The 27,963-nt window shown below is 42.2% G+C and overlaps 1 protein-coding gene across 5 annotated transcripts in view; it reads left to right on the plus strand.

Annotated features, from left to right (window-relative positions):
- The window catches only part of LOC145351065 (CAP-Gly domain-containing linker protein 4), a 266,003-nt gene that overhangs the window by 127,337 nt on the left and 110,703 nt on the right, over window positions 1–27,963 (plus strand). For 3 of the 5 annotated variants that reach the window (XM_080200665.1, XM_080200664.1, XM_080200666.1), the window contains 3 exons: window positions 3,868–4,003; window positions 5,775–5,915; window positions 27,606–27,686. In XM_080200665.1, coding sequence (XP_080056791.1) covers window positions 3,868–4,003; window positions 5,775–5,915; window positions 27,606–27,686 — 358 coding nt within the window. The remainder of the gene's footprint in view (window positions 1–3,867; window positions 4,004–5,774; window positions 5,916–27,605; window positions 27,687–27,963) is intronic. The other 2 variants (XM_080200667.1, XM_080200668.1) reach the window with 1 other exon arrangement.

A 27,963-nucleotide genomic window follows, 5' to 3' on the forward strand; every position in this document is an offset into this window, starting at 1 on the left:
CGGTTATAGCCTTTTTTTTCTTAAAGAAAGACAGTCAGTATGACCTTTATCTTGTTAAATCATGTGATATTCTTCACTTGTTTTCCAAACAGTTTGAAAGAATGTATAATTAGAAAGTAAACAAAAATATATCATCAGTAAAACTAACTAAACAATACTGATGCATCCTGGGAAATCAAATGCACCATACAGAGTCAGGTTTCATAACTCAGAGCACAACACTTGAATTCCCTTGTGATGTAAACTGGTTATTATGTCTTTTTTTCGACAAAGAGACTGAAAACAATTTAATGAAACAGGGCTGGCCATACAAAATGTTAAGTGTTTTATTATGCAGAGAGAATACAGACAAATGGTGTAACAATTATAAGCAAAAATATTTCCTCCAAAACTAATCCTTGTGAATAATAAGTGTTGGGTGGGAAATTTCCTCCCCCACTGTGGTGCATTTTCTGGGGGAGAAAGATGGTTGACGATGAGATCTTATGGTCCTGCCATTGTCAAAGGGGCTTCCCATTGAATGCGCCCCATGGCAGGGGTGTGCCGTCAGCAGGATCGTAAAATCAGGCCAGAGCAAACGGGAGCAAGATTTTGGCAAATTGACTATAATAGTTTGCTCTAAAGTAGTGTGCTGACATATTATCAGGGGTGCGATTCACCCAGTCAGCTCTAAGTGCTCACACCAGCGGGAAGACCAGAGTGTTTCCCATGAGTATTACAGCACCTGTTAGGTGGGATTCACCCAGCTGATCAATGCAAATTTGTGCATTATAGTAATCATGCGTTTCTGAGATTTTTTAAAAGGCACTCCAGACTCAACATTCAGACACAGGGAATCTCCGCCTCCTGCCTCCACAACCCACAGTGAAAGTGACTTCTGTTAGTCAGAGGACTTTGAAGATGTCTTCTGACAACTGCTGCTTCTTAGAGAGAGAAAGGGAATCCCTTCTGCAGAATGGGATGCTGATGTAATTTGGAAGCCTTCCAATTGTCCAGGGGCCTCAGATATTAAATTGAGCATTCCAGAAGTGATCTTCAGGTTTCTCAGAGCTAGAAGGGCAGTTCTAGCTCTCGTAGGGGAGAGCCCCAAGGTCTACACTTTGTCCCCAGCCCGAATCCTTCCCAACACCCATGTCTCTTGGGGGACCCTCCCTCTGCAGTCTGGTAGTGGCAGAGGGGCACATGGGTACTGAACTTACCTCGTTGACGAGGTAAGTTGGGGTCCACAATGCCGGGTCCACAAATGTCAGGACCATCACCAAAGCCCGCCAGATGTAGTTCCTATTAGGGAGGTGGATACATTGCACAGAGTCTTCCAGCTCACTAATGGAATGTAAATCAGCAAATATGCATAATTAAGAGGTTCCCGCCCACTCTGGGAGGAATCTGATTGGGGCCGGCAGGATGGGCCAGATGAAATGTGACACGGATTTGCTCCCCGAGGGGAATCCCATTTTATCCCGACACCAGATTCAGTGGGATGCCCCCCGCCCTGCTGTGTTTAGCATTTTCTTTGACCAGGTTTTGTTGACACTCATAATAAATTGCCTTTGCCTTTCTTGCCTCTCAGATAGCTTTGACTGGTTAATTTTGAACTTGGTTTTTTTATACAGGAGCATAGTGAATACAAGACTAAGATGCACCTAGTTCACACTCTACTTTCTTTTTATGATATGAGGCAACAATAATAAGATAGTTGGCTAATTATGACAGTCAATTTTGGGCAATTATTCTACTACAATTATTCTATAGTCTTCAGTTAAGGAAGCCTCCTGTAGTGAAAAGCTTTGGGGACAATAAGTCAAAATCCACCTGTTCCTCTTAAGCATGAGTATAGCATGTTATACTCATGTACCATGCTTCAAACATATTGGGCCCTACTTTACCATTTTGTTTCTAAGTATTGGGTGGACTTGAAACTGGGAGTGTTTCAGATCTGACTTTTAGACCCATTCTCAGGCGACCCCATATGCACTCTGCCTAAAAAAAAATCAGCGATTCCGAATCAGGCTGCACAAGCCTGTGGGTTGGGCTTAACACGCCCAAAATCCTGTAGCTCTGATTGGTGCGTACAACTGCGCACGTGCAAAAAAAAAAGATATTGCTCCTGGGCCAGATAATGCCTCCCCCAGGCCCTCACAGACATTGCCCTACCACCATAACATTACTGTCCCCCTTAATTCCCCATTCCCTCTGCCATCCAGACCGATCGTGGGCTCTTCCTCCTCACTGATCTCAGGCAGACTGGCAGATTAAGTCTGTTGATGTTATCAGGATTCATTCTGCAATTTTAAACTGAAGCCTGGGCTGGATGCAGAGAAGCAGCAATGGCATGGGGACCCTCCTCTTTCAATAGTAACCAGAATTTTTGATTAAAGAAGTAGTCTGGTTGTGGCCAGAACCTCTGATAAATCCCAGGATCCATTTCCATTGCATTCCCACCTGGGGCCTCTTGTCACAAATTATTGCTCGCCTGACCACACTATCAATTTGGCCATGTGATGGGCAGATCATTTAAACATGACCTGTTCCTTCAGGTGTGCAGGCCATTCACGACCCCAGTCCTTCCAGGTTTTCCATACTATTGTGATCCTTCGCAATCTTCCTATAAAAATCCGTACCAGTGTGTCATCAGATCCGTTTTACTTCTCTCTTTGAGCTAGGGGAGCCTATTGCTTTCCTTGTTGCTTTTTCCATGGCAACACCTGAGTCAATCAGAGTCAACTTTCCAACCCAATAGCACCCTTTTCTCATGTTGTATTAACTGTTGTGATTGTTTGAAATTTGGCATTCTTGTGTTTGTCCTGATGATTGTAAAACTGAAAACTTCAGCAACTTGTCTCTCTTTTCAGCAATATTCGCGCTCTGTATTACAAAGTGATACTCTCCTTTTTCTTACTTTGACCACAAGAGTTGGATGGCTGACTTTCCAACCTGTTCTCCATTAAATGATTGCCTATTGAACTTGTAATAGAATCAGCTACCTCTCTCCGACACCAACAAGAGTGGAGTTTTGGCATACATTCAATCTAAATGACGATAGGCAGAAATGCTTGCAGAAAGTCTGAGACAAGATAACAAATAGACTATTGTCCTCATTATTTGTATAAATATTCCTGCTTCATTGGAATACAACTCCCATCTCAGCAACTGCAACACATGGCTATGATCAGAATTTTAAGCTGTTTAAATGCAATTCAATATAAATCATTTTCAAATCCTTTCGGTAGCGAAATCTGACAATATGAAGCCATAAGGCAGTTCTTATACACAGAAAATGCTGTTGTACAGATGATTTTACAGTCATTTCCTATGCATGGTTGTAGTTTATAACAGTTTATTATGTTTCAAAGCTTCATTCCAGTATTAGTTTTTTTCAGGTTAGTCTAAATTATGGCTAAAAGGAATATTATGTAAAGCAATTCAATAGTTTTGCTCTTTTTCTGATAGGTTTTGCTGACTTCATTATGATTGATTATTTCCAGGTGATCTTCGCACATTTTATGATGTACTTTTATTGGCTGTTTCTGATTACCATGTTCTCAATTGTTCAGCATTGACATAACCTAATTTTATGATTTAACAATCAGGTTATGCAAAATTATAGGTAGAAAAATGTAATGGGAAAACATAGATAAGACATACAAACACATACACTTATAAATGTATACATAATTTGCCACTTCAACAAGAATATCTTGCATTTTTCTGTAGACATGACAGAGTCTGAAAATTGGAAGTAACAATGCAATTTTGCCAATTCTTTTGGAATTAGTAAAAACATTATATTATAATGAAAATAAAATAGTAGCCATTTTTACCCCATCATGTGTTTCAGTCTTCTTCATGCTTTTGTACTTTTCCTAGGTTGGAACGCTACGATTTTGTGGCACCACCGAATTTGCCAGTGGCCAGTGGGCAGGAATTGAGCTGGATGAACCGGAGGGAAAGAATGATGGAAGCATTTGTGGCATTCAGTATTTTAGCTGTCCCATTAAATATGGTATATGGTCATTTCTTATTTATGTTCTGCAAATGATGTTGGCTAATGATGTTGTCCTCTGCTGTATATGTATTCAGCTTTGATAGTTTATCCGCTGACTATAAGAGTGGAAAATGAGGTAGAATAAATTTTTGTAATTAAAAAAATGTGGTTGCACGTAAGATATAAAATTCTGTGGATAAAGTAAGTTACTAGAATAAAACTAAAACATAAAGGTGTAAATTAGAGCTACCAATACTAAAGAAAATCCTAAGCAAGTTAGGAAATGTAGTCGAAAGGGAACAGAGAGATTAAAGAGATAGAAAGGGAAAACATACTCTGAAGAGAAAGGGTTTTCTAAGCATACTAAAAATAAAAGATTTGTAAAAGAGAAGATATGAACATTCATAAGTCAAGAAAGAAGTCCCAATTTGGAAAATAACATTATCAAAAAGATATTAAATGTATATTTTTCGTTAATAGTTATGGGTGGGATGATGGCACAGTCGGTTGGACTTAAACCTGGTGTTGTCAAATTTCTTACTGTGGCACAGTGGATGACATTGCTTTGTCACAACGCCAGGGACCCAAGTTCAATTCCTGGCTTGGGTCAGTGTCTGTGTGAAGTTTGTGCCTTCTTCCTGTGTCTGCGTGGATTCCCTCCAGGTGTGCTGGTTTCCTCCCATAGTCCAAACATATGTGGGTTAGGTGGATTGGCCATGCTAAATTGCTGTTTAGTTTCATGGGACTAGCTAGGGTAAATGCATTGGTTTATGGGAATAGGACCTGGGTGAGATTGTGGTTGGTGCAGATTTGATGGGCCGAATAGCCTCCTTCTGCACAATAGAGTTCTATGATTCTATAATGGCGGGATTGAGAATGGAGTGTACTTGCTTGAACTGATAAGTGACAAGTACCATTTGCACAAGACAAGTGTCAGACAATGACTCCTTCCAATGAGAGAATCTTTCTTCTTGATGGTCAATGTCATTATCATAGCTAAATCCCCCACCATCATCATCCTGAGAGTAACCATTAATCTGAAATTAAAACTGGGCTAGCCATATAAATATCGTGCCTAGAAGAATAGGTCAGAGGCTGGGAATGCTGTGGTGACTAACTCACCTCCTGATTCCCCATCTATTAGTCTTAAGATTATGTGATGATTTGTATACTTTGCCTTTCAAATCAGTGTGTCAGAGTTGCACTTTGTGGGTTTGCGTCCGCAGTTCCTCATGTTGTGAATTACAGTTGTACCATCAAGAAAAATGACAAGCATTTCCCCATAAGATGGGAACATTGGAAGACGACTACTTGGGAACACTCCAATTCTGCCTTTGTTTCAAACTGCAATGTTTATAAACATTGACAAGTTGGATCAATTACCAACTAGCCGATAAGTTTCAGTTCCTCTTTTCTAACCACAATGTTTACAAATCACTTGAAATGGAGGGGTGGTGTAAGGGGGTGGTGGCAGCATACCAAGAGGCCAGAACGTCCAGCCTCAAACCTGGCAATAGCATTTTGAGTGTCTTTTTATGAATATCTGGGAACCTGATCAGGGCTGGTAGGGCAGGCCAGGAGAATCACAGTGTGTCTGACGCCTGGTGCGATTCCTGTTTTAGTCCTGATGCTGGATTCACCAGGTTGTCAGGATTTCAGCAGAGGAAATCTACCTTGAAAATAAACAATAAAGTAATAACTACGTAAATGTTAATTGGAATTTGCAAATAATAGAGACCTCTTGAGATAGAAGCTATTTTCTAAGTTTTTTGTTTTTGTTTCTTTCAAGGTATCTTTGCACCGCTGTCCAAGATAAGCAAAGTACCCGTGGAAAAAAAGAGCTTGATGAGGAAATCGTCAAGTAAAGCACCAACTCCTGTCCGATCACAAAAAATGGACTTGTCACATGTTACATCAAAAGTTAATACAGGTAAGTAGAAATCTGCTGTGGTAAAGGCGTTAGATATTCATCATGACAAGAAGAGTTATCTTTCGTATTCCTGAAGATTATTTTCTTTCATGATATTTTAATTTATTGGGTCATTACCTGATAAATGTCAGACAAGAGTGCATCAAAAATATCAATTATTAAGTTAAACCATTTTATGATTTATTTTTCTTTTTTCTCATACTGTTGTGATTGTGCCTAATATTGCTTTTGTCAAAAGATGGTATCAGATTTCTGACAGAAATCTCTAGGGTGAGGATTGCTTACTGGTGATAAATGCAGCAAAATCAATCAATCAAATTAATTAATTATTTTGAAGTTTCAATAGTCAGGAAACTTGACTGCCTTGATTGATTAAGCAATTTTCTTTTGAATCAGTGTGTTTTTGTTTATTTTCTTGCACATTTTCTGTTTTTGTTTTTTTCTTACCACCTGTGTCTCACCCTCTACTCACTTGGAACATAGTTCACAGGCTGGTACTTTGAGCAAGTGACCACTGTTTAGGTGTGAGTTTGCACGGTAAATATTGTCAGGCTATCATATTGCCTGGCACATCCTTGTCATTATCAATCCATTCTTTATCCGGAGTTCCCATTTGCCTTATCAACAGGAATAACTAAATAACCATCAAGAACAAAAACCCTTACTAATTTTTCTGCATCTTCATTACTGCAAGAACTCCGAGGCTACATAAATACTTAGTCCTTTCATCCTAGTTAAGCTTTGCACAAAAATAAATTATATCTGATATCTTCTTGGTCTATTAGCTCACTGGCTTAACGAGCTATAGCGTTAAAGGTATATTCCTTAAAATGAAACCCAATGTCTGGTATTTTTAAATTAGATTGGAGGCAGGCTGGCGTGGAATTTTTTGTTGCCACCTCCCATGCTGAGTTGCTGCCATGCTCCTAACCTATTAAGACCCTGTTCCCATGCCAACTAGATTTTTAGTTAGCAATCCATTCAGTAGACATCAGTCTGGATTTGGTTCAGAACAACAACAGGGTAAGAAGTAATGTGGGGGGATGGGGTGGTGGTGAGAAATAGATGGGATACAATGGATCACATGAGGAATGCCTCATTCTCCCTGGACTAATAACTGATGCTGAGCCACAGCTGGCCCATTGGAGAGGTTGTCCCTCCACAACCACAGTCAGGGAATTGTGGCCATTATAACTTTAAAAAAAACTGAAGGTGCTTCAACATTGAATTGCCTTCTCACTCTCTATCACGAATTGGTATTCCAGCCTTGGCCAGTGGGATCACTGATGTGTCAGTGCTGGAAAACATGATATTGGCCACACAGCCTTGGGAGCCTGCCCAGGGTTGGTTGGGTGGCAAGCCCACTCCATATCATTAACTACCCTGGCCCTTCAAAAATTTGGCAGGTGTGTCAGGACCAGGAATTGAACTGATGACTAGGTTCCTGACTCAGAACTGAAAATTCCAGCCTCTATTGGACTTTCTTTGCATGAATTGAACATAGCATTAGATTTTCTAAATATTTCATATATTTTTGGAACAAAGTGCAAAAGTAAAAATAGTAACATATAGAAATCTTCAACTTCATTGAAACTGACATGTTTAATAAAGAACAGTATATTTACATATTGTTCAATCCTGTTGAAAAGCAACTCAAAAATTTTCAGCTTGAGCAAATTTAGGGCTATTATCTTGAAGAAACCTGTATTGAAAGTAATGTGAGGCATAAAAATTCCACATTATTTTTCATTCACTATCATGCAAAAATGATGAAGGAACATTGATAAAACTGTATGCCACTTTGAAAGATTTCAATCTTGCACTGGAAGTTTCGCATTTCTGAATACTGTGTGTTGGTCTAGATTTTTAATTGTTCAATTTTCCATCCAGTTGTAGTGGCTTGAGATAACAACTGGCTAGTCTATGGCCGTGATACTCCCATTCTCCTGGACTAATGTGTTAATGCGGCAGGCCGGGAGAAACACGTGGGAAGGGCAATGTGTGGGATTCGCGCGAGAGTACGTATCCCGCTGGCATCTCCCAGCGCCGGATTTCTGACGCGGTGTGCTCTGTGCTGGCAATCAGCAGAAAGGCAGGGCTAGCATTTAAATTATATTTAAAAACCTCTCCCATCCTGCCTCACAGTGTTTCAGTCCAACAAGGATTACAGTAAATCTCCACTTTTGGGGAACTAGTGGCCTGACCCCACTGGAGCGATGTGAGGTCAATTGGCGTCCTCCAGGGGGTGAGGAGGTGGGGTGTGGTGCCCCTTGGGAATGGGCACCCGAACAGTGCCAGCCTATACCCTATGGCACTGCCCACTGGGCATAGTGCCCATACCCTGGGGATACCTTGGCACTGCCCACTGGGCATAGAGCAATGCCAAAGGGGATGAGGACTGATAGGGGCAGGGCCTAGGGGGCCATTGGTGGGCATTGGGGGAGGTCCCCTGCCCAGGAATCAGTCCACTAATGAGGGAGGCCAGTAATCGGGGTGGGCTGCGGGGTGGGAGGTCAGCCTGGTGGGGTGGATCATCCGGGGCGGGGTGGGGCGGTGCAAATCGGAACTATTGAGGGGGGGGATAAATTGCATTAAGGTAGACAAGTCGCTGGGGCCAGATGAAATCTATCTCAGGTTACTGCAGGAGACAAGGGAAGAAATAGCTGGAACTTCAACAGATATCTTCACATTTTCTTTGGCCGCAGGAGTGGTTCCAGAGAACTGGAAAATAGCCAATGTTGTTCACTTGTTTAAGAAAGAAAGCAGGCATAACACAGGAAGTTATAGGTCAGTGAGACTGACATCAGTAATGGGGAAGCTTTTGGAGAAGAGGGGCAGGATACATGCACCTTTGGAAGAAAATGTTCTACTTAGTGACAGACAGCATGGTTTTGTATGGGGAAAGACAAGTCTCACCAACTTGATTGAGTTTTTGGAAGAGGTGACAGAGATAATTGATAAGGGAAGGGCTATGGATGTAGTTTATATGGGCTTTAGCAGGGTGTTTGACAAGGTCTCACATGGCAGACTGGCACAAAAATTAAAATCGCATGAGATTTGGGATGGGCTGGCTAGATGGATACAGAACTGACTTGGTTATAGAAGACAGAGTAGCGGTGTAAGGGTGTTTTTTCAGAATGGAGATCTGTAGCAAGTGGTGTTCGGCAGGGATCAGTGCTGGGACCTTTGTTGTTTGTAGTATATATTCGAGGAAAATGTGTGTGGTCTAATTAGTAAGTTTGCATATAGAACATAGAACAGTACAGCACAGTACAGGCCTTTCAGCCCTCAATGTTGTGCCGAGCTATGTCTGAACCCAAGATTAAGCTATTCCCAGTCCCTATCATTTTGGTATGTTCCATGTGCCTATCCAATAACTGCTTGAAATTTCCTGAAGTGTCCGACTTCACTATCACAGCAGGCAGTGCATTCCACCCCCCAACCACTCTCTGAGTAAAAAAATCTACCTCGGACATTCCTCCTATATCTTCCACCATGAATCTTACTGTTATGCCCCCTAGTAACAGCTATATCTAGCAGAGGAAATAACCTTTGCGCGTCCACTCTATCTATCCTCCTTATCATCTTATAAACCTCTATTAAGTCGCCTCTCATCCTCCTCCGCTCCAAAGAGAAAAGCCCCAGCTCCCTCAACCTTTCCTCATAAGACCTACCCTCCAAACCAGGCAGCATCCTGGTAAATCTCCCCTGCACTCTCTCCAATGCTTCCACATCCTTCTTATAGTGAGATGACCAGAACTGCGCACAATATTGCAAATGTGGTCTCACCAAGGTCCTACAGCATAACCCCATGACTCTTAAACTCAAACCCCCTGTTAATAAACACTAACACACTACAAGCCTTCTTCATGGTTCTATCCACTTGAGTGACAACCTTCGGGGTTCTGTGGATATGAACCCCAAGATCTCTCTGTTCCTCCACATTCCTCAGAAACCTGCCATTGACCCTGTAATCTGCATTCAAGTTTGTCCTACCAAAATGAATCATCTTGCACTTAGCAGCGTTAAACTCCATCTGCCACTTTTTGGCCCAGCTTTGCATCCTATCAATGTCTCTTTGCAGCCTACAAGAGCCCTCCACCTCATCCACTACTCCACCGATCTTGTTATCATCAGAAAATTTACTAACCCATCCTCAGCCCCCTCTTCCAAGTCATTGATAAAAATCACAAATAGCAGAGGACCCAGCACTGATCCCTGTGGTACACGTAACTGGCCTCCAGTCTGAAAATCTTCTCTCCACCACCACCCTCTGTCTTCTATGAGACAGCCAGTTACTTATCCAATCAGCCAAATTTCCTTCTATCCCACACCTTCTTACTTTCTTCATGAGCCTACCATGGGGAACCTTATCAAATACCTTACTAAAATCCATGTATATGACATCAACTGCTCTACCTTCGTCTATACACTTAGTTACCTCCTCAAAGATTTCAATCAAATTTGTGAGGCAGGACTTATCTCTCACAAAACCATGCTGACTTTCTCGGATTAAACTGTATCTTTCCAAATGGTCATAAATTTTATCCCTCAGGACCCTTTCTGTTAACTTACCAACCACCGAAGTAAGACTAACTGGCCTATAATTACCAGAGTCATTCCTATTTCCTTTCTTGAAGAGAGGAACAACATTTGCCACTTTCCAGTCCTCTGGCACAATCCCTGTGGACAGTGAGAACCCAAAGATCAAAGCTAAAGGCTCCGTAATCTCATCCCTTGCCTCCCAAAGTGTCATAGGATGTATCCCATCTGGCCCAGGGGACTTAGTGACCATCAGATTTTTCAGAATTGTTAACACATCTTCCCTCAGAACATCTACCTCCTCCATCCTATCAGCCTGTATCACACTCTCATCCTCAAAAACATGGCGCCTCTCCTTAGTGAACACTGAAGAAAAGTATTCTTTCAACACTTCACCTATCTCTTCTGACTCCATGTACAGTTCCCATTACTATCCTTGACTGGCCCTAACCTCACCTTGGTCATACTTTTATTTCATGAACGTTGATGGAGTTGCTGATAGTGCTGGGGATTGTCAAAGGATAAAACAGGATGTAGATAGATTGGAGAATTGGGCACCGAAATGGCAGATGGAGTTTAATCCAGACAAATGTGAGGTGATGCATTTTGGAGGATCAGATTTAGGTGTGAATTATACTGTAAATGGCAGTATCATTAGGAACATCAACATACCGAGGAGTCTGGGCATGCAGGTCCACAGTTCCCTAAAAGTGGCAACATCAATGGCCGAGGTGATTAAGAAAGCATATGGTATGTTTGCCTTCATCAACTGGGGCAATGAATACAATAATTGGGAAATCATGTTGTAGCTATATAAAACCTTGGTTAGGCCACATTTGGAGTATTGCGTGTTGTTCTGGTCACCATGCTACCAGAAGGGCTTGGAAATATTGGAGAGAATGCAAAGAAAGTTCACCAGGATGTTACCTGGTCTCCAGGGTGTTGGCTTTGAGGAGAGGTTGAATAAACTAGGATTGCTTTCACTGGAAAGACGGAGGCTGAGGGGAGACCTGATGGATGTCTACAAAATTATGAGTGGCATAGACAGGATAGGTAGTCAGAGGCTTTTTCCAGAGGTGGAAATGTCAATTAAAAGGGGGCACAGGTTCTAGACGAGAGGGGAAAAGTTTAAGGGAGTTTTTCACGCAGAGAGTAGTGGGTGCCTGGAACATGCTGCCAGAAAAGGTGGTTGAAGCAGGCACATTAACAACATTTAAGAGGCATCTGGATGAGTATATGATTAGGGAGGAAATAGAGGGATATGGACAGAACGTTTTTTTAAGTTTTGTTAAGGTATTATGATTGGCACAGGCTTGGAGGGCCAAAAAGCCTGTTCCTGTGTGCTGTACTTTTCTTTGTTCTTTGTTCAAAGCACAAATCATTCTGACTTGGAAAAACGTCGCAGTTCCTTCACAGTCGCTGTGTCAAACTCCTGAAACTTCCTCCCTAACAGCACTGTAGATGTACCTACACCTCATGGAATGCAGCAGTTCAAGAAGGCAGCCCGAGAAGGAAGTTCCAATAATTTTCTTCAGAAATAAGAACAGTTCAGAACCAGTATTCCAGTAGAAATTGCTAGTTAATACAGATGATGGCGCCAATAAGCCATATGTTGGTAATACTGGCAGATCAGTAGGAAATGCCAGTAATACTGGTGATATAGCTAATATCTTGGATATAGCTTACTTTATAGTTCAAAGAATATTGCATTGGTAATGAATCTAGCATTACTCAATGCTTTGAATAATCACCAAATTACTATAAACTAAACAGTGAATAATCACCAAATTACTGTAAAATAAACAGTGATTACAAACAAATTGAGTGGCTAAATGAACATTAAGTGCCCAAGTTCAGATTGCTGCCAATTGATTATTCCCCCCAAAAATAATTACAGTGTGTAGCATCATTCTGTTTGTTCTGGGCACTTTTCTTCCCATTTTTGTCCTTGTTTTCTGACAATTTCTTTGCTCGAACTTCCCTCTTCAGATCAAAAAATACCTATGGTGGGGTTCTTGCACCAAAACCGGAGAATCTCGCCCGAGGTCAATGGAGCTTTGTGTAGTCCGCCCCCTGCCCCATATGATTCCCATGGCAGGCGGCATGGGAGAATTTCCCCCTTTATTTATATTGGCTCTTATTTTTAGCTGAAGTTTCAATATACTGAATGCCCACTCTTCTGCTTTGCTCTTTGCTTCATTAGACACTTGCCTGAATTGGTTATTTTTCCAATTTGTCCAGTTCTTTATATTGCACTTATCTTTATTGTTGATAAGGGGTATTATTACTTAAAATAAAGGGTAAAATTCTTAATAGAATGTATTTGTGTAGAATCATTAAAGGTGACAAGACAGGTGGAAAGAGAAGTTTATAAAGCAGATATTATTCTGCGTTTATTAATAAGGGCACGGAGTACAAGAGCAAGGTGGCTATGCTGAACTTATACAAGAAATTAATTAGACCTCAGTTGGAACATTGTGTACAGTTCTGGGTGCCACACAATAGGAAAGTAGAGAACGCATTGAAGAGAGTGCAAATGAGGTTTACAAGAATAGATTCAGGAACAAGAATCTTCCGTTATGAGGATAGATTGGAGAGGTTGATACTCTTCTCTTGGAAGAGAAAAAGGCTAAGAGGAAATTTGTTTGAGATGTTCAAAATCATGAAGTGGCTGGACAGTATAGATAGGGATGGATGTCCTTTTAATGAATGAGAATGTGGGGATATAGGAAGGGTTTCTGGGAGTTGGGAAGGGTTTGCCTGCAGCTAATCATCTATAGTTTCTTCAATGCAGAAGGGACATAGCATAGCCATTCTCACACTCATCAGGAATGAAGCGCTGGGTGTGTTTAGGGGTTTGCATAGCTTTCAGCACCAAATTACACAGTGGAGGCTCTGTGGGTGAACAAAGTGAATACTATTCTAGAACGATATACAGTGGTGACCTTTCTACTCTTTTGATTACTTTCACCCATGCCAATTGTTGCCTATAGCTTCCTACCCTTCTTTACTCTCCGACTGTGTCTAGGCGCTTCCCCAAATCCACAGCTGAGGTTGGAGAAGCCTGCTGACTTCCACACCCATGTTGCCTGAGATGAGTTTGGCGGGCATCCCCTGTTGGAGGTTCTAGATTCTTTTGGGCAATACGGGTGTTGCAGAGTTGTCTTCCTTGCTGTGTGAGGCTGGAGATGTGACGCTCACAGGGAGTGGGGGAGTCAGATGGGCTGACAATCCACAGGGTCTTCGGATGATCCTTTTTCTTTCGTGCATCCAATGGCCCCAGTACCATGGGATAGAGGGGCAGGTGGAGTGAGGCACTCGTGAATCCCCACTAGTGCCTGTACCATGCAATTGAAGCTCTGTACCATGGAGCTCATGCCCTCATATGTGGAGGTCATGAGCTGAATCATGGTGTGGACATCCTCTGCCATAGAGGATGCCACCCTCGCAGTGTTTACCACATTGCGCTGGAATGACGGTACCATCTCCTCAGAGAGGAGGCAATGGGATTTCTCCAGTCAACCTTGCAATCTGAGGGGGAGATGCTGTCATCCCATCTGATGCTCACGACTTTGCCATCGCAGTTCCATCAGCTCTTGAATGACCAGATACATCATCGGCTAGGGGCTCAGCAAAGTCCTGGCCACCCATCATTTGTCTGAGTGGCAGTTTCCAGGCACATCCCTGCCTCTGCCTGCTATTCATCTCCAGTTGTGAGATGCTCATCAGTGAGTGACCCAGAAACCTACCTACTTAGTGAACCCCTTGAGGTGTGAGTATTTATGCTAGTGCCAGCTTGGATGACAGTTGTGATGCTTCTTCCATGATGGAGTAGAACTCTCCCTTGGAGCTGCTCATGTCCAGAGGGTCCAGGGGCCATGAGGATAGTCCCAGTTGATAGGTTTACAAGAGAAGGGAGATGACATTAGTTCCTCACATGAGGGTTCTGGCTGGGAACGCATGAGGGTTCTGGCTGGACATGCTTGCTCATGCTTGTTATGGTTGAGTTTGTCCTGCAACGACACAGATAGAGTGAGTGTAGCAGGAGTTGTGAATTGGAGATGGTGATAAGGTATGGCTGGCGTGGGGTTCGAGTGGGAGCTGGAGTTTGAGGAGTATAGCAACTACTAGGGGGGACATGGTGATTGTAGGAGGTAGGAGGAGAACCTCATTCCTGATGTTGGCAACCCCTGAGGTGGCTGGGTGAAAGATGGTGTTGGTGGTGCGAGGGTGCCCAAAGAGAGACTGCAGGTGGTTCATTTACCCTGGCTGAGCGAAGAAGATCATTTATCTTCTTCCATCACTGCAGTTCCATCCGCTTCTGGAGTGAGCTGACACTCACAAGGGCTGCCACTGCATCCCAGGCAAGGATGGTGGCCTTGCTGGAAGGCCTTCTTACGGAGCGGGAGCAGAGTGCATTATACTTCTGCTACACTCCATCCAGCAGTCTGGTGAGGGCTCTTTCCAAAAAGTGAGAGACATTTTGGCTGCCATCCCTGGAATAGATGTGCAACAAGTGCAGGCAAGTGCTGGGGGTCATTTTATATTGTTTGCAGCGATTAAGTTGTGGCAGGGCAGGTGAATCAGAGGGAGCACGCCATGAGTGCGGCCTGATTCTCATGTGCATAAAGATTCCTCCTAATAAGGCATAAATATCAGTCAGAATTCCCGCCGGCCACATCGGCGGAAATCACTCCGATTTTTACACTGGTTCTGATACTGCCAAATTCTCATAAAATTCTGGTCTATCATATTTAAAATACATTCCATGTTTGTTATTATAAATTTACTTACTTCTTTAGTCACAGTTAAAGTTAGCCTTTTAAAAACAAACTTCATTTTTTTGCTTTTTAAGAACAAAACTTATATACTTACTGAAATAATCACTTGATTACTGTACTCATTGAAAGGTAATTCTGCTGCAACTTCATTCACACTCAAGTACAAAAGAAGAGCAGTGATAAAATTTTACTTACGTGTTTGATTTTTGACATTTTTCTAAGAAAATGATAATAGTAAAGGAGTAAAATTCTGTTACCAAAGCGTTCACATTATTTTTAATTGGTGACAAAGTTTGCTGTAATATAAAGCAGCAGCACATCAGAGGGAAGAAAATATGATGACTATAATGAATAATTGGTGGTTGTTATGCTGCAGGGACAATTAAGTAAATTGCTATGCAAGTTAAAAAGTCCTTGAACAACTTTCTGACCTTCAAATGTTGCATGTATTTACATGCATTATGAAAGAAAGTATTAGCATGAGTAAAAGGTAGCTTGATAGTCTCATCATACTTGTCAAAAGCAAATTTCTGCCTGGTTAATCCATTTGAGCACTTGAATATCCTTTGCATGTTTCACTTGTTTCTACTGTATAATTTTATGTAAATTTTTGTTTCTGAATATTATTAAATAAATTTTAAAAAAGGAAAGCACATGGATTCTCTACCTACTTTTACCTGATGCCCAGGGAAGCCTGCCAGAAAGTCTGTGGTCATTGTCAAGAAGCATGGAGGAGTCCAGTGCCTACTCGTCATTGGAGCTTTGTGCAAAATGTGGAGATAATTTTTTCCAGGGTGCAAGTTTAGAACCATAGAATCCATAGAATCACTGGCATCTGGATGGGTACACGAATAGGGAGGGAATAGAGGGATATGGGCTGACTAAGAGCAGGCTTTTTAAAATATTTAATTAGGGCATCGTAATGGGCACAGGCTTGGAGAGCCAAAGGGCCTTTTTCTGTGCTGCACTTTTCTTTGTTCTTCAAACAGTCCCTGTAGTGCAGAAGCAGACCATTTGGCCCGTTGAGTCTGCACCAACCTTCTGAAAGAACATCCCACCCAGGCCCTCATCTCTGTCTAATCCCCATAACTCTACTCATGTACCATGGCTAATCCACCTAATTTGCACATTTTTGGAGTGTGTTAGGAAACACAGACACATGGGAGAACTTGCAAACTCCATATAGATATTCACCCAAGGCCAGAATCGAACTGGGTCCCTGGTTTTGTGAGGCAGCAGTGCTAACCACTGTGTCACTTTGCCGCCCCACTGATGAAGTTTATAACCAACTCCCATCAGCACACCTCTGGATTCAACAATGATGCAGCATCTGATGGCTAATGTGCCAGCTTCCATTGCAGTCCAGCAACTTTTTTCGGAAGTTTGAATGCTGCAGTGAAACACAGCCTTCTGTCATGCATCATCTATTGCCATACTAGTTCAGACTGCAGCCATCATGATTTTGGATTACAGTGCAAAGGACCTTGCAAAATGTCACAGCAGTCCAACAATATGTCCTCTAATTGATTTCTAGGATTATGGCACCATCTCAAGTGCTGAGTGATAGTTGCTCCATGGAGCACAAACTGACTGTCTTCTTAGGAAGACAGCATTCATCTTCCCAGTCCTGCCAGTCCATCAGACAGGCTCAGATTGTTAACGCTCACATGAAGATAGTGCAGTCCACAACCAGACCTTCTAGAACCAGAGCTGCTCACTTCATCCTCCAAGATAATGTGCACTGAACATCAGCAGCCTTCTACTAACTACACTGGAACCACTGGAGTAACATTGTTGGAGCATTAGAAAAGACAAAGGCATGAGAAAGAGAGGTAATAAGGAAAAACATAAGGTTGATGAGTTGATTTTTGTTTGCAATATGGAATGGTTTGATTTATAAATTTTGTTTGGAATTTTTATTTTCTAGTGGGTTTTATGTTCACACCATGGCTAAGCAAATGTTATGATGATCGGCGTCAGAGTTAGTGAAGGTAAAGGACTGTCAGTGAGTGGAGAATCGTGGTTACTCATAGGACACTCAGATAGGTTCTTCACAAAAAGCTCCATCAGAAAAAGGCCCTCTAGGTTGTTTCCACGCTTTCTCTCCCATCGCTTTGTGTGAGGCTGTGCAGCATGCAGTAGACTGCCATGAAATTGGACATCTACTCTGCCAGTACTGCAGGGCTCCTATTGATTGGTCCAGGCAATTGATGTTTTGTTTCAGCAGGCCAACAGTTCATTATACTAAATTTACTATGGTAACATGGTTTTCATTGTATACATGGTGTGAATGGCAGAGTTATCAGCGATGTGATCAATAGACAGCCCTTGTCTCCAAATAGCCATCATTTGATTTGCCATGGTGGGTCAAATGCAGCTGGGAGATAGGATAGGAGGCATCATGACTGCTGCATTATTGACCTGCATGACTGTCTGCCTATGATTACACCACAGTGCGTCATTGAGTGAGTAGTATCCCTGCTGATTCAGTATAGGACTGAGTCGAATGCAGTAATTGCAAAGTGCTGTGTGTGTAGTCGATGACATCTTCCACCATGGGGAAACCTGCAGTCCTAGGAAAGCCTTGTGTTCACCCCACTCACACTTGCCTGGCAAATAGAATGAAACATAATTAGCTGTTAATGAATAGAAACTATCAGTGACTCCCTCCATCATGCAAGAGTATATGGAAAACTTTGAGATGTTGCAATGTCTCCAGCTCTAGTCTGGAAGGAGACAGGCATATAAGCATTCGATGCCATCGTCATATTCATAGCCACTGACTGTACAACAATTACTATGCTCTGAGACTGTGGCTACTGCAGATGGTAGATTTCAGTGAAGATTTCTTACTGAAACACAGGTGTGGTACACACTGTTCCTCACTCAGCAACAGGTAGGAGGATTGTTTCCTGAACAATCTGGATGGATATGTCCTTCTGCTGACAGCCATACTCCCTCAGTCTCCTTCTTCCAGCAGCTTTTCTTGATTTACGTTCACTCTCCAAGATATGCTGTGTTTCAGGGGGAGTAACTTATGGGAGCAACTGGTTTATGCAGCATCCTTAAAGTCAGCTCAACTCACTGGGGGGGTGGGGGGATGTCAATGTCCCATCTAAGTTTTTAATGTTGTGGGTAGCCTGTTCGTTTGAATGTGTGGTACCATAAAATTCTCTTGCATGGCCATACACAGGCAAAATCTTAAAGAGAATAATCAGTGAGTTAGCATCAAATCATAATCTGTTGCTCGACATGGTTCCATTCGTTGTTTACTATGAACATGTCAAAGGTGAATGCATAAATTGCGGACATCATTTTAAACACCAAATGGCATCCATAACATCTAAACAACAGTTATCTATTTGAATTTCATGGCATTCCTATATAAACAAATATGCTTGATACTGTATTCCATGAAGAAAAAAAAATAGATCAGTAATAGATAAAGGTTACACAGAAAATTACAAAATTTATTGCTGGACTTGTAAAGAGCTCTCCAGTTGTCAAGGAACTGCCCAGCTGTCAAGGAACTGTTAAAGAACTGTCCAGCTGTCAAAGTTGTCAAACTTATCCAGTAAGTATCAAAGCTATCAAAGCTATCCAGGAAGTGTCAACCTGTCAAATTTATCCAAGAAGTGTCAAGGCTGTCAAGAATCTATCCAAAGAACCTAGATGAATTGGCATGAAGGGGGCAAAGCCAAAGGATAGCAGGTGGAGGGCATGAGTTAGCATAAGTTGTCATGGATGGATAATAGGGAGCATGTGGAGGTGAGGGCAGGAGGGATGTTTATTGTTTTGATTTTTTTATTTGAACACAGTGCCAGAGCATAGATACAAGCCATCCATCCACCCCACTTCTCCACTCAGCAGACTGTACACTCATTCTGTGGTTGTCTGCCCCAACTCCTGCTTCAGTATCCACTACCCCCACCCAGATCAAAAATCAAGGGTGAGATTTTCCAGCCATGCTTGCCCCAAAGTTGGAAAATCCCCCTGAGGTCAACGGACCTTTGCATGGTCTGTGTCTTGCTGGCTACTATTCCCATGGCAATCAGAATGGGAAAATTCCATCCCAAATATCCGGGCTGTGGATGGACATTTTTAAAGGTCAGGATGACTGAACCAGGAAATCACCCAACTCAGCAGTCCCAACTGGAGATTGAAAATCTAGACCTGAGTCATTAAGACTTAAACTCTGAAATTTCCTTCCTAAATATATTTGTTTCTCCACTTCTCTCCCTTCAAACCTATCCTTTTGACCAACCTTTTAGTCATCCCTACTATCTTTTTCTTTGGCTTGATTTTTAAGCACCTTGGGATATTTTTCTAAACTAATGACTTTATTTAAATACAGGTTGTTCACTCAGTTATAAAGATTTGGCGTTTTGTTAAACATAAGCTAATAGGAGAAGTCACTTCTCATAATCAGCTGTCTGATTAACCATGTTCAACGCTATCTTTTGGACTTCATTGGAACAATGTGAGTGTAGATAGTTGATAAACTTTAATGAGCAACTAAGTAGTATAAATAGTTCATGAGACCTTTCTTACTAACCTGTTTTCCATGTGAGCTTCTCTGATCATCTCTACTGCAATGCTATGAGGCATCTTTAAAGATCTTTAGCATTGAATTTCTGTGGAAATTATTATCATCCAATGTAATTTTGATGGAGAATACACATAAATGTTTTTCAGTGTTACAATGCATTTTCTGCCATTGTTACAGAGGACGTCTGTGAAAATTCCTTAGAAATTTAACCTTTTTAACTCAAAGTAGCACTTAGAAACACCATAGCTGGGATTCTGCCAAAAAAATTCTAAGTACCAAATTCGGAAAATTGGAGTAACACCCGCTGTTTCTTTCAGCAGGATTTTCAAAATGAATTTACCGCATTCTGAGTGCTGCAAATTGCCCTAGTGTGAATCACGATAAAAATCTGTGGCTGGTAGAACCAATCCCCCCACCCACAGCCCTGAACCCACTGGCAGGCTGACCACCCTCCACCCATTCCGATGGCCAGCCCAGATTCCTGTCCTCCCCACCTCTGTCACTGCTCCCAAGTGCAGAATGGCAGTGGGTTCACCGACCTCTACTGATCTCCCCTCCACAGGTCCCACCCCCAATAGGCCCCGCTTTCAATAGGCCAGGCCCTTTGGCACTGTCTGATGCCCAGTGGGCCCAGTGGCTCCAAGGTGCCCCTGGGCATTGCCAGACTGGCAATGCCCAGGGGTACCTCCCTTTACCCCCAACCTCCTGGGGGACCTCTAAGGCCAACCTTCAACTGCTTTTGGGGTGCTTTTGTAAATCCTGCTAAAGTGAACCACTCCTGGTGAGGAGGGAGAGATTAGTGGGCCTGAAGTCCTGGGCCTGCTAATCAGATTCAAATAGGGACTTAAATATTTTAATCAGTGCTGTGCCAACTTCCAGTGCGAAGCTGATGCTGCTGGAAATCCGGTGCCTGGAGACACACAGAGACTGTGGCGCCCAGCGGGAAGCTCACTAAACGGCCTCCAGTTATGTCTCCTGACCCACTGTGCTGCTAGAGTAGTGCAGGGGGCTGGGAGAATCACCCCCCACATTCAGTTCAATAAAGTTGACAGATGAATGAACAGTGTCACAATTCATTGCTGTAGGTCTGACTATTCAAGGTGTGTAATTATTGCTGACATTTTGACTGAAACTGATATTTTGATAATGAACTTGCAAACAAAATGACTCATTTCCCACTTGGCGTTTTGCAACAGCTGCATAATTAAAGAAGGAACAATATTAAAATAGTTTCAATGTGTTTAATGCTTTAGCAATTTTTGAAAAGAACAACTACTCAAAAGATTCACTTGAGTGCTAGGAAGTTTACTAACTTATTGGTAATTGAATATTGTTTCATTTTGTACAAAGAAATGCAAAAGAGCTAGGAAATGAAAGGAAATAAGACAGAAAACAATTGAAGAATGGAAAGGAAAGGGAAAACAATACATGTATGCATTCAATGAACTAACTCTTGACTTTATTCAGCAACACTGCACCAAGGGAAAGTTTAGAGAGAGGAAATATATGAGAGGAGAAAGAGGTAAATTCACCCAAAGATGGAACAAGGTTAGGAAGATCTGGCTGAAAGAAGACTAGAGAGAAACAAGCATTTGGAGAGGGAAAGAGAGACCCTGTTCACACAGGGGTGGGAATATGTGCTTGTATATTGAATTGACATATGTGGTAGTGCCATTGACTCTTGACAGGTGAGTTACATATGGCTGGTAGAAACCCCAAAGTAAGCATGCTGAATTCATGGGAATGAATAGCTGAGAAGAACTGTTTGTGGGTAATTCTCACAGTAGGTGTTCATTAAAGCATGTTACAAGGGCGAAAAGCTGCAGCATGCTACGGTGCAGAGGGACCTGGGGGTCCTTGTGCATGAGTCGCAAAAACCCAGTCTGCAGGTGCAGCAGGTGATCAAGAAGGCGAATGGGATGCTGGCCTTTATAGCGAGGGGGATAGAATATAAAAGCAGGGAGGTCTTGCTGCAACTGTACAGGGCACTGGTGAGGCCGCAGCTGGAGTACTGTGTGCAGTTTTGGTCGCTGCACTTGTGCAAGGATATTTTGGCCTTGGAGGGAGTGCAGAGGAGGTTCACGAGGCTGATACCGGAGATGAGGGTGTTGGACTATGAAGAGAGACTAAATAGACTGGGTCTGTACTCGTTGGAGTTTAGAAGGCTGAGGGGGGAATATTATAGAGACGTATAAAATAATGAAGGGGATAGATAGGGTAGAGGTAGAGAGATTCTTCCTGCTCAGAAAGGACAACAGGACTAGAGGGCACAGCCTCAAGATAAGGGGGGCGCAGTTTAGAACGGAGTTGAGGAGGAACTTCTAAAGGGTGGTGAATCTCTGGAATTCTCTGCCAGTTGAAGTGGTGGAGGCTACCTCGCTAAATATATTTAAGGCACGGGTAGATAGGTTTTTGGTAGGCAAGGGAATTAAGGGCTATGGGGAAAAAGTGGGAAAGTGGAACTGATCCACTTCAGATCAGCCATGATCTTATTGAATGGCGGGGTAGGCTCGAAGGGCTAGATGGCCTACTCCTGCTCCTACTTCTTATGTTCTTATGTTCCTTGTCACAGGAAATTCATGCAAATCTTTAAGAAGCTTAAAAAAGGGGCAAAAGTTTGAAGACATAGGCATTTTCTTGGTTCTGAGTTTTGTTCTGTTTCCAATGAATTTGTTAAAAAATGTTAGCTGCATTTACAGCATCTGACGACAATAAAACCCCCTATGGTCCTGTCTTTATTATTCCAGTAACCTAGGATCTGGAATGTGTCTAGTTGAAATTGCAGGTAATGCAAATAGAGTAATTTTATAGTTACCTAAAACAGCTTTTAACAGGCAATATGCATTACGTGAGACAGACGTAATTCTAGTATTGTACTGATATTAATGATAGTCTAGTGACTATAGTGTGACTTAAAAGGAATCGTATTCATAAAATAAAATACTGTAAATTGGAATATATTGCCATAGTATTTCCAAGAAGATAGCATCATCTCCATGCCTGACTGAGACAAAAGATGGTCATAGTCAGAATTGGTCAGAGAAAAAAACACAGCTCAGTTCCATTAACTGTAAGTAAAGTTCATGTACAATTGTTATATTGTGAGTGACTAGAATATAAAATTGTGCCATCATATATATATATGTAAAAATGAGAGACCATTCTGTTTTTATATGTGTTTTTATGTTACTGAAAGCTAAAAAAACCCGAGCTTCCATATTTGCTGTACTCACCATCACTCCCTTCAACCCCAGCACTCACTTCTCTGCTGCGTGAATGACCTAGCTTATAAATGAGTGTCAGCTTTCTTGAATGGAACGTCAAGAAAACTAGAACCTGTGCCCCCTGTTGCCAATAATTCAATTTGCCTCTCTGTCCAACTCTCAAGATGAATTGATTCATACATTACCTTGACAATCGGTTTAACTTAGAGTTGAGTTCCACACTATCATTCTGTTCATGTAAAACTGCTTACCGTCACCTCTACAAAATCCCCAGTTACCAGGCCCTTACCCCAATTGCTGCTTACTTAGCATCCACTTTAGATAAAGCTTTTGCACATCTTATAAATTTCCTGGGTTAGGTTCAAAACTATTTCTTTTTATATTTCCTTTAAAATGCATTGAAAAGTTTTTTCAGCATTTAAGATGATGTGTAAATACACTGAAGCAGTTAAGCAAAATAGACTTATGATGATAGGTCAAAGTGGTTGATATAGTGTAACAATCTGGCACAGAAAGGGTTAAAATGCGGATACAGACATGATGGACCAAATGATCTCCTCCCGTGTCGTAACAATTCTATGATTCTGTGATGGAGTACCGCTCACACTGTGCTACAAAGGAGTATGTAACCCGGGTCTAGAGCTAAGTCTAGTACTGGACAGAGATGCATGTCGAGGCAAGCATGGAGACAGTTCCTGGCTTAGATCTTTTACTATATATATGTTTATAGTTAAGCGTAGTTAATAAACACTTTTGGTAAGCTATACAAGACTCAGAACCTCTTTATGAGATCTACCGAACCACAAAATCTTACAAAGTTAACATAATACATTTTGACCTCGACTCTTGTCCAAAAGTATTTGACTCACTTCTAAAAATGACCTCGTTAGTTTGACTATGGCTATTCTGAAATTGGAACCAATCTGAAGCATTAGTCTACCTTTTTCTTTAAAATGTTGTCCAGCCTATTGCAACATTTTTTGGTTAATTTATATGATGAAATATTGAGGGTACTTTTAACTTCTGTCCCTGGGTCAAAAAATGGGGAGTGTGCATTGGTAGCCCATTTTACTCAAAATTTGATTTTCTTTTCCATGAATATGAAGTTCTTGAAGCATGTTTTTGATCTTCAAATTTGGAAATCTGGATTAAAAACAGGTTGCAAAATTCAGTATTGTAGTGCTGCTGACACTATGAAAGTTTGAAACTCAAAAAACATCATTGATGGAATCCTTTGAGTCACTTACCATTGTTCATGTTACATGACTGTAAAGATGTGCCAGATAGGTGTGCCATGTGTGCACTGGAAACATTAGCATGATTGGGTCTCATTGTAAGACAGCCTGTAATCCTGATTTGATGCACAGTCCACCATTTTGGATCACCTCTGAAGCACTCCGAGCTGCATGAGGGACTGCTCCCTCCATCACTTTAAGTCCTCCTTACCACCTCCTCACAGTGCTATTTAAAGGTATTTTGACCTTTTTTTTGCTAGTGTAGTTAGTTGAAGTGCTGTGTTCAATATTATTGGTAGTTTTATTAAGTTTTTGTTTTACAAGGTGCTGATCTTGATGGAAGGCAGACAAGTGGGATAAAATCTGCTTCACCAAGGGGGTGGTCAATGTTATCACATCTCTTTGACTGTAGAATGTAGCTTGCATCCACTGGAATTTAGAAGAGTAAGAGGATTGAAACATATAGGAGGCAATTCTCCCAAAAAAACAGAATTCATGGGAAAACTGGTGTAAATCACGATTGTTTTCTTAGTGGTAGTTCACACTAGAATCTCCCACACTCTGCGCAATGCAGAGGTCACAATTGTGAAAATCATTAAAACTTAAGGGGGGTGGGGAAGGGGGTGTGTGTGACTTCTTCATGCCAGAGTCAGTGGCCCCAAGCTGTTAGCCTGCATTTTGCCCAGTTCGATCACTTGCCAGCCAGGGACCCCCACAACCCTGTTCCCCCAGCCGCTCCCATGGCCCAATCGCAGCCCCCACAAGCATTCCCAGGCCAGCCCTGACAGTCCCCCCCAAGTCCAGAAACGCCCTGACCTACATTCTCCCCGCCCCCCAGCAGTGACAATCCCCCCCACCCCCTCTAGGAGGCAGACCACTCCCCTTTTTGGGAGGCAAAGACTCCATGGCAGACCCTCCCCAGCCCGCCCCGATCTCTGGCCTCCCTCCAGTCCTGACTGATCCCAATGCAGAGTGGCAGCTGGACCCCCCACTGCCATTGATCACCCCCCCATGCCCTGTCCCCTAGACTCCACCTCCTTGGCATTGCCCAATGCCTGGTGGGAGTGCCAAGGTGCCCCCTGGGCAAAGACACTTTGCTCCTTGGGCAAAGGCTAGCACTACAAGGATACGGTTCTCCCTCCCACCACCCGACTCCCTAGGGGACTCTGATTGGCACCCCCTTCAATCCAATTGGGTTTCCTGTTAGTTCCCTGAAAATGGGAAGCTAAACCCTGCCAGAGTGAATTTGTCGTGGCGGGGTGGGAGATGCCTGGAGAATCGGGCCTGGAGAATTCTGTCTTGTACCCGATAATTACATTCAAATCACATTAAAATAACTTACCTGGTGCTCCCACTTGTTTCCAGCGTAGTCCCCACTGCGCCGGATATCCGCTGCTGGGAGATGCACGCGTGTCAAGGACGTATGCACAAATCCCATGAATCGGCGCTCACGTGATTCTCCCGGCCTGGCCTGACCCACCAAGAAATTAGTGGGTCGGACTGGGAGAATCATGGTCATAAGATCTTGAGAGGTCTTGACTAGGTAGGTGTGTCAAGGAAACTTCATCTTGTGGCAGATTCTAGAACTAGCGGCCACTGGAAAAAAAGCGGTTTCCCATTTAATACAGAAATTAGGAGAAGTCATTTCTCACTGAGGGTCATGAGTCTTTGGAACACTCTTCCTCAAAAAATGGTGGAAGAATTTGTATGTTTTTAGGGCACAGGTTGATACATTCTTGATAAAGGGGGGGGGAGGTGAAAGGTTATGAAGGCTGTTACAGAGGACTCAGATAAGAATTTGGATGAGATGGAATGCAGAAGAATACTGAGGAACTGGTGCACACCAAAATGGTTGTTGCATTGACAGGTCTGTCACCAAGCTTCTTGTCACTTTCCAGGAGCATGGAGAAATCTAACTTCAACTTGGCAAAGGCTGAGCACAGAGCTTGGAGCCTTTTCTATTTGACATGGAAATGGTGTCAAACTCCATGTCGGCACTTACGGACCAATGTGACAAAGCATCTGGTGGCCAGTATTTCATCTTCCACTGCAATACAGATAGAAACCAGCCAACATCTCCATACAGTTAAAATGCAGACTGAGATCAGGAGATCCAACTTGATGCTTTACGGGCTCTGACCGCAGTGTATTAGGGATGTCTTCAAAGCATTCTGGAAGAAATCCAGTGTATCCATTGACACATGGGAGGGCTTGACTTGTGACCAGCCAAAATAGAGGAGGCTCATTTTGGAAGGCACAACATGTTGAGAGATTTTGTCAAAAACATGTAGAGAAGAATTCAAGGCATCTGAGGGAGTACGTAAACTTCCAAACAACCAATCTACCTTGCCCTTCAAGCAACACCTGTCCCATATGTGGCAGTCTGTAGATTGCACATTGGAATCATCAACTATCTCAGAACCCATCAAACCTGAGTGGAGGAGCAAGTAACCCTAGGTCCTGATGGACTGTCGAACAAGAAGGTGTGCCTCGAGAGTCCCTTGTGGGAATGTTCTCTCCCTTTTGACCTCCATCACTGAAGCGCCCAGCACCGTCCAAAAATTTGGCAGTCCTCTCTGGCTTGTTGCTTCATTTGTTGCTCCTTCTAACTAAGCCATCCTGCGACTGTCGCAGCAGCTATGGCTACTAGTTCTCCTATAAAATGGACAGGCTGCTTTAAAGAAGCCCAGACTAGGTGCGCAATGCGGTCAACAATTAGCAGCACATTTTGCGCTGGGCTGCACACTACAATCAAGCATGCTGCCTGCCTTAAAGGGACCCCAGAGCAAATATATATCGCTATCTTTGCACCCAAATCAAGTCTTATTGAATTTATTTCTCCAGCAAATTCCAGAAGTGAACATGTCAGTCAACAGTTGATTGGAAAGGTCATATGCAAAATGTTAACCTTTCTTTTTATTTGTGATATTGATTAACCTTCTGTTTGTAGAATTTGTTCAAATTTCAACTGTGTTTTGAGATTTCCTGATATATTTATAAAGGTAATGATTTCAAGCCCAACTTCCTGGCAATGTATTGGTTGATGGCAATATGAACTAAAAATTTTAGTTTGGAGGCAGTCACATGCAGTTTGCAACATTTCTGATTTTTTACTGTTTATTGCTGGGACATTGGAGGCATAATGTTTGCCTCTGTGCCCAATCTTTAATCTATGCGCTTATAAGGCTAAGCTGTATGCTGGAGCAGAGTTTTAGAAGATCTCATGTTCTCATGACAAAAGCCAAATTAAATAATTGTATCGTACAACATAGATTTAGACATTTGGCATTTTAATCAATTTAAACATGTACTTTTTGTCACCTTTGTTTCTGACCATGAAATAATTTTTCCATCAAAAGGTCTACCTCCTTCCAAAAAGTATGTTCCTAAACACCCCACACCAGCTCAGGACATTACCAAACCTCAGCCTGAAACTGAAGGTATACAGTGTAACATGCAACTGGAATTCGACTTCTAATGTCGTTATAACTTGCTAACTCTTTAAAAAGAACTTCAGTATTAATTTTTGCATGTGTTTTGTGCTAACTCTGAAATTCTCACCTTTTTGCCAAGATAGTGATAGCAAGAGCATGTTTTCTGTTGTTCCTTTAGTCTGTTGTGCTTCTTAATCAGTTTGCCAATATTAAGATTAAGGTAATGTACTAAAATTGCTTAACATTTTTAACTGCTCACATCCTAGATTACTTGCACTTCTTA

The sequence above is a fragment of the Carcharhinus amblyrhynchos genome, chromosome 12 (genome assembly GCF_965287045.1).
Source record: "Carcharhinus amblyrhynchos chromosome 12, sCarAmb.v2.hapA, whole genome shotgun sequence".
In the NCBI taxonomy this organism is placed as follows: Eukaryota; Metazoa; Chordata; class Chondrichthyes; order Carcharhiniformes; family Carcharhinidae; genus Carcharhinus; species Carcharhinus amblyrhynchos.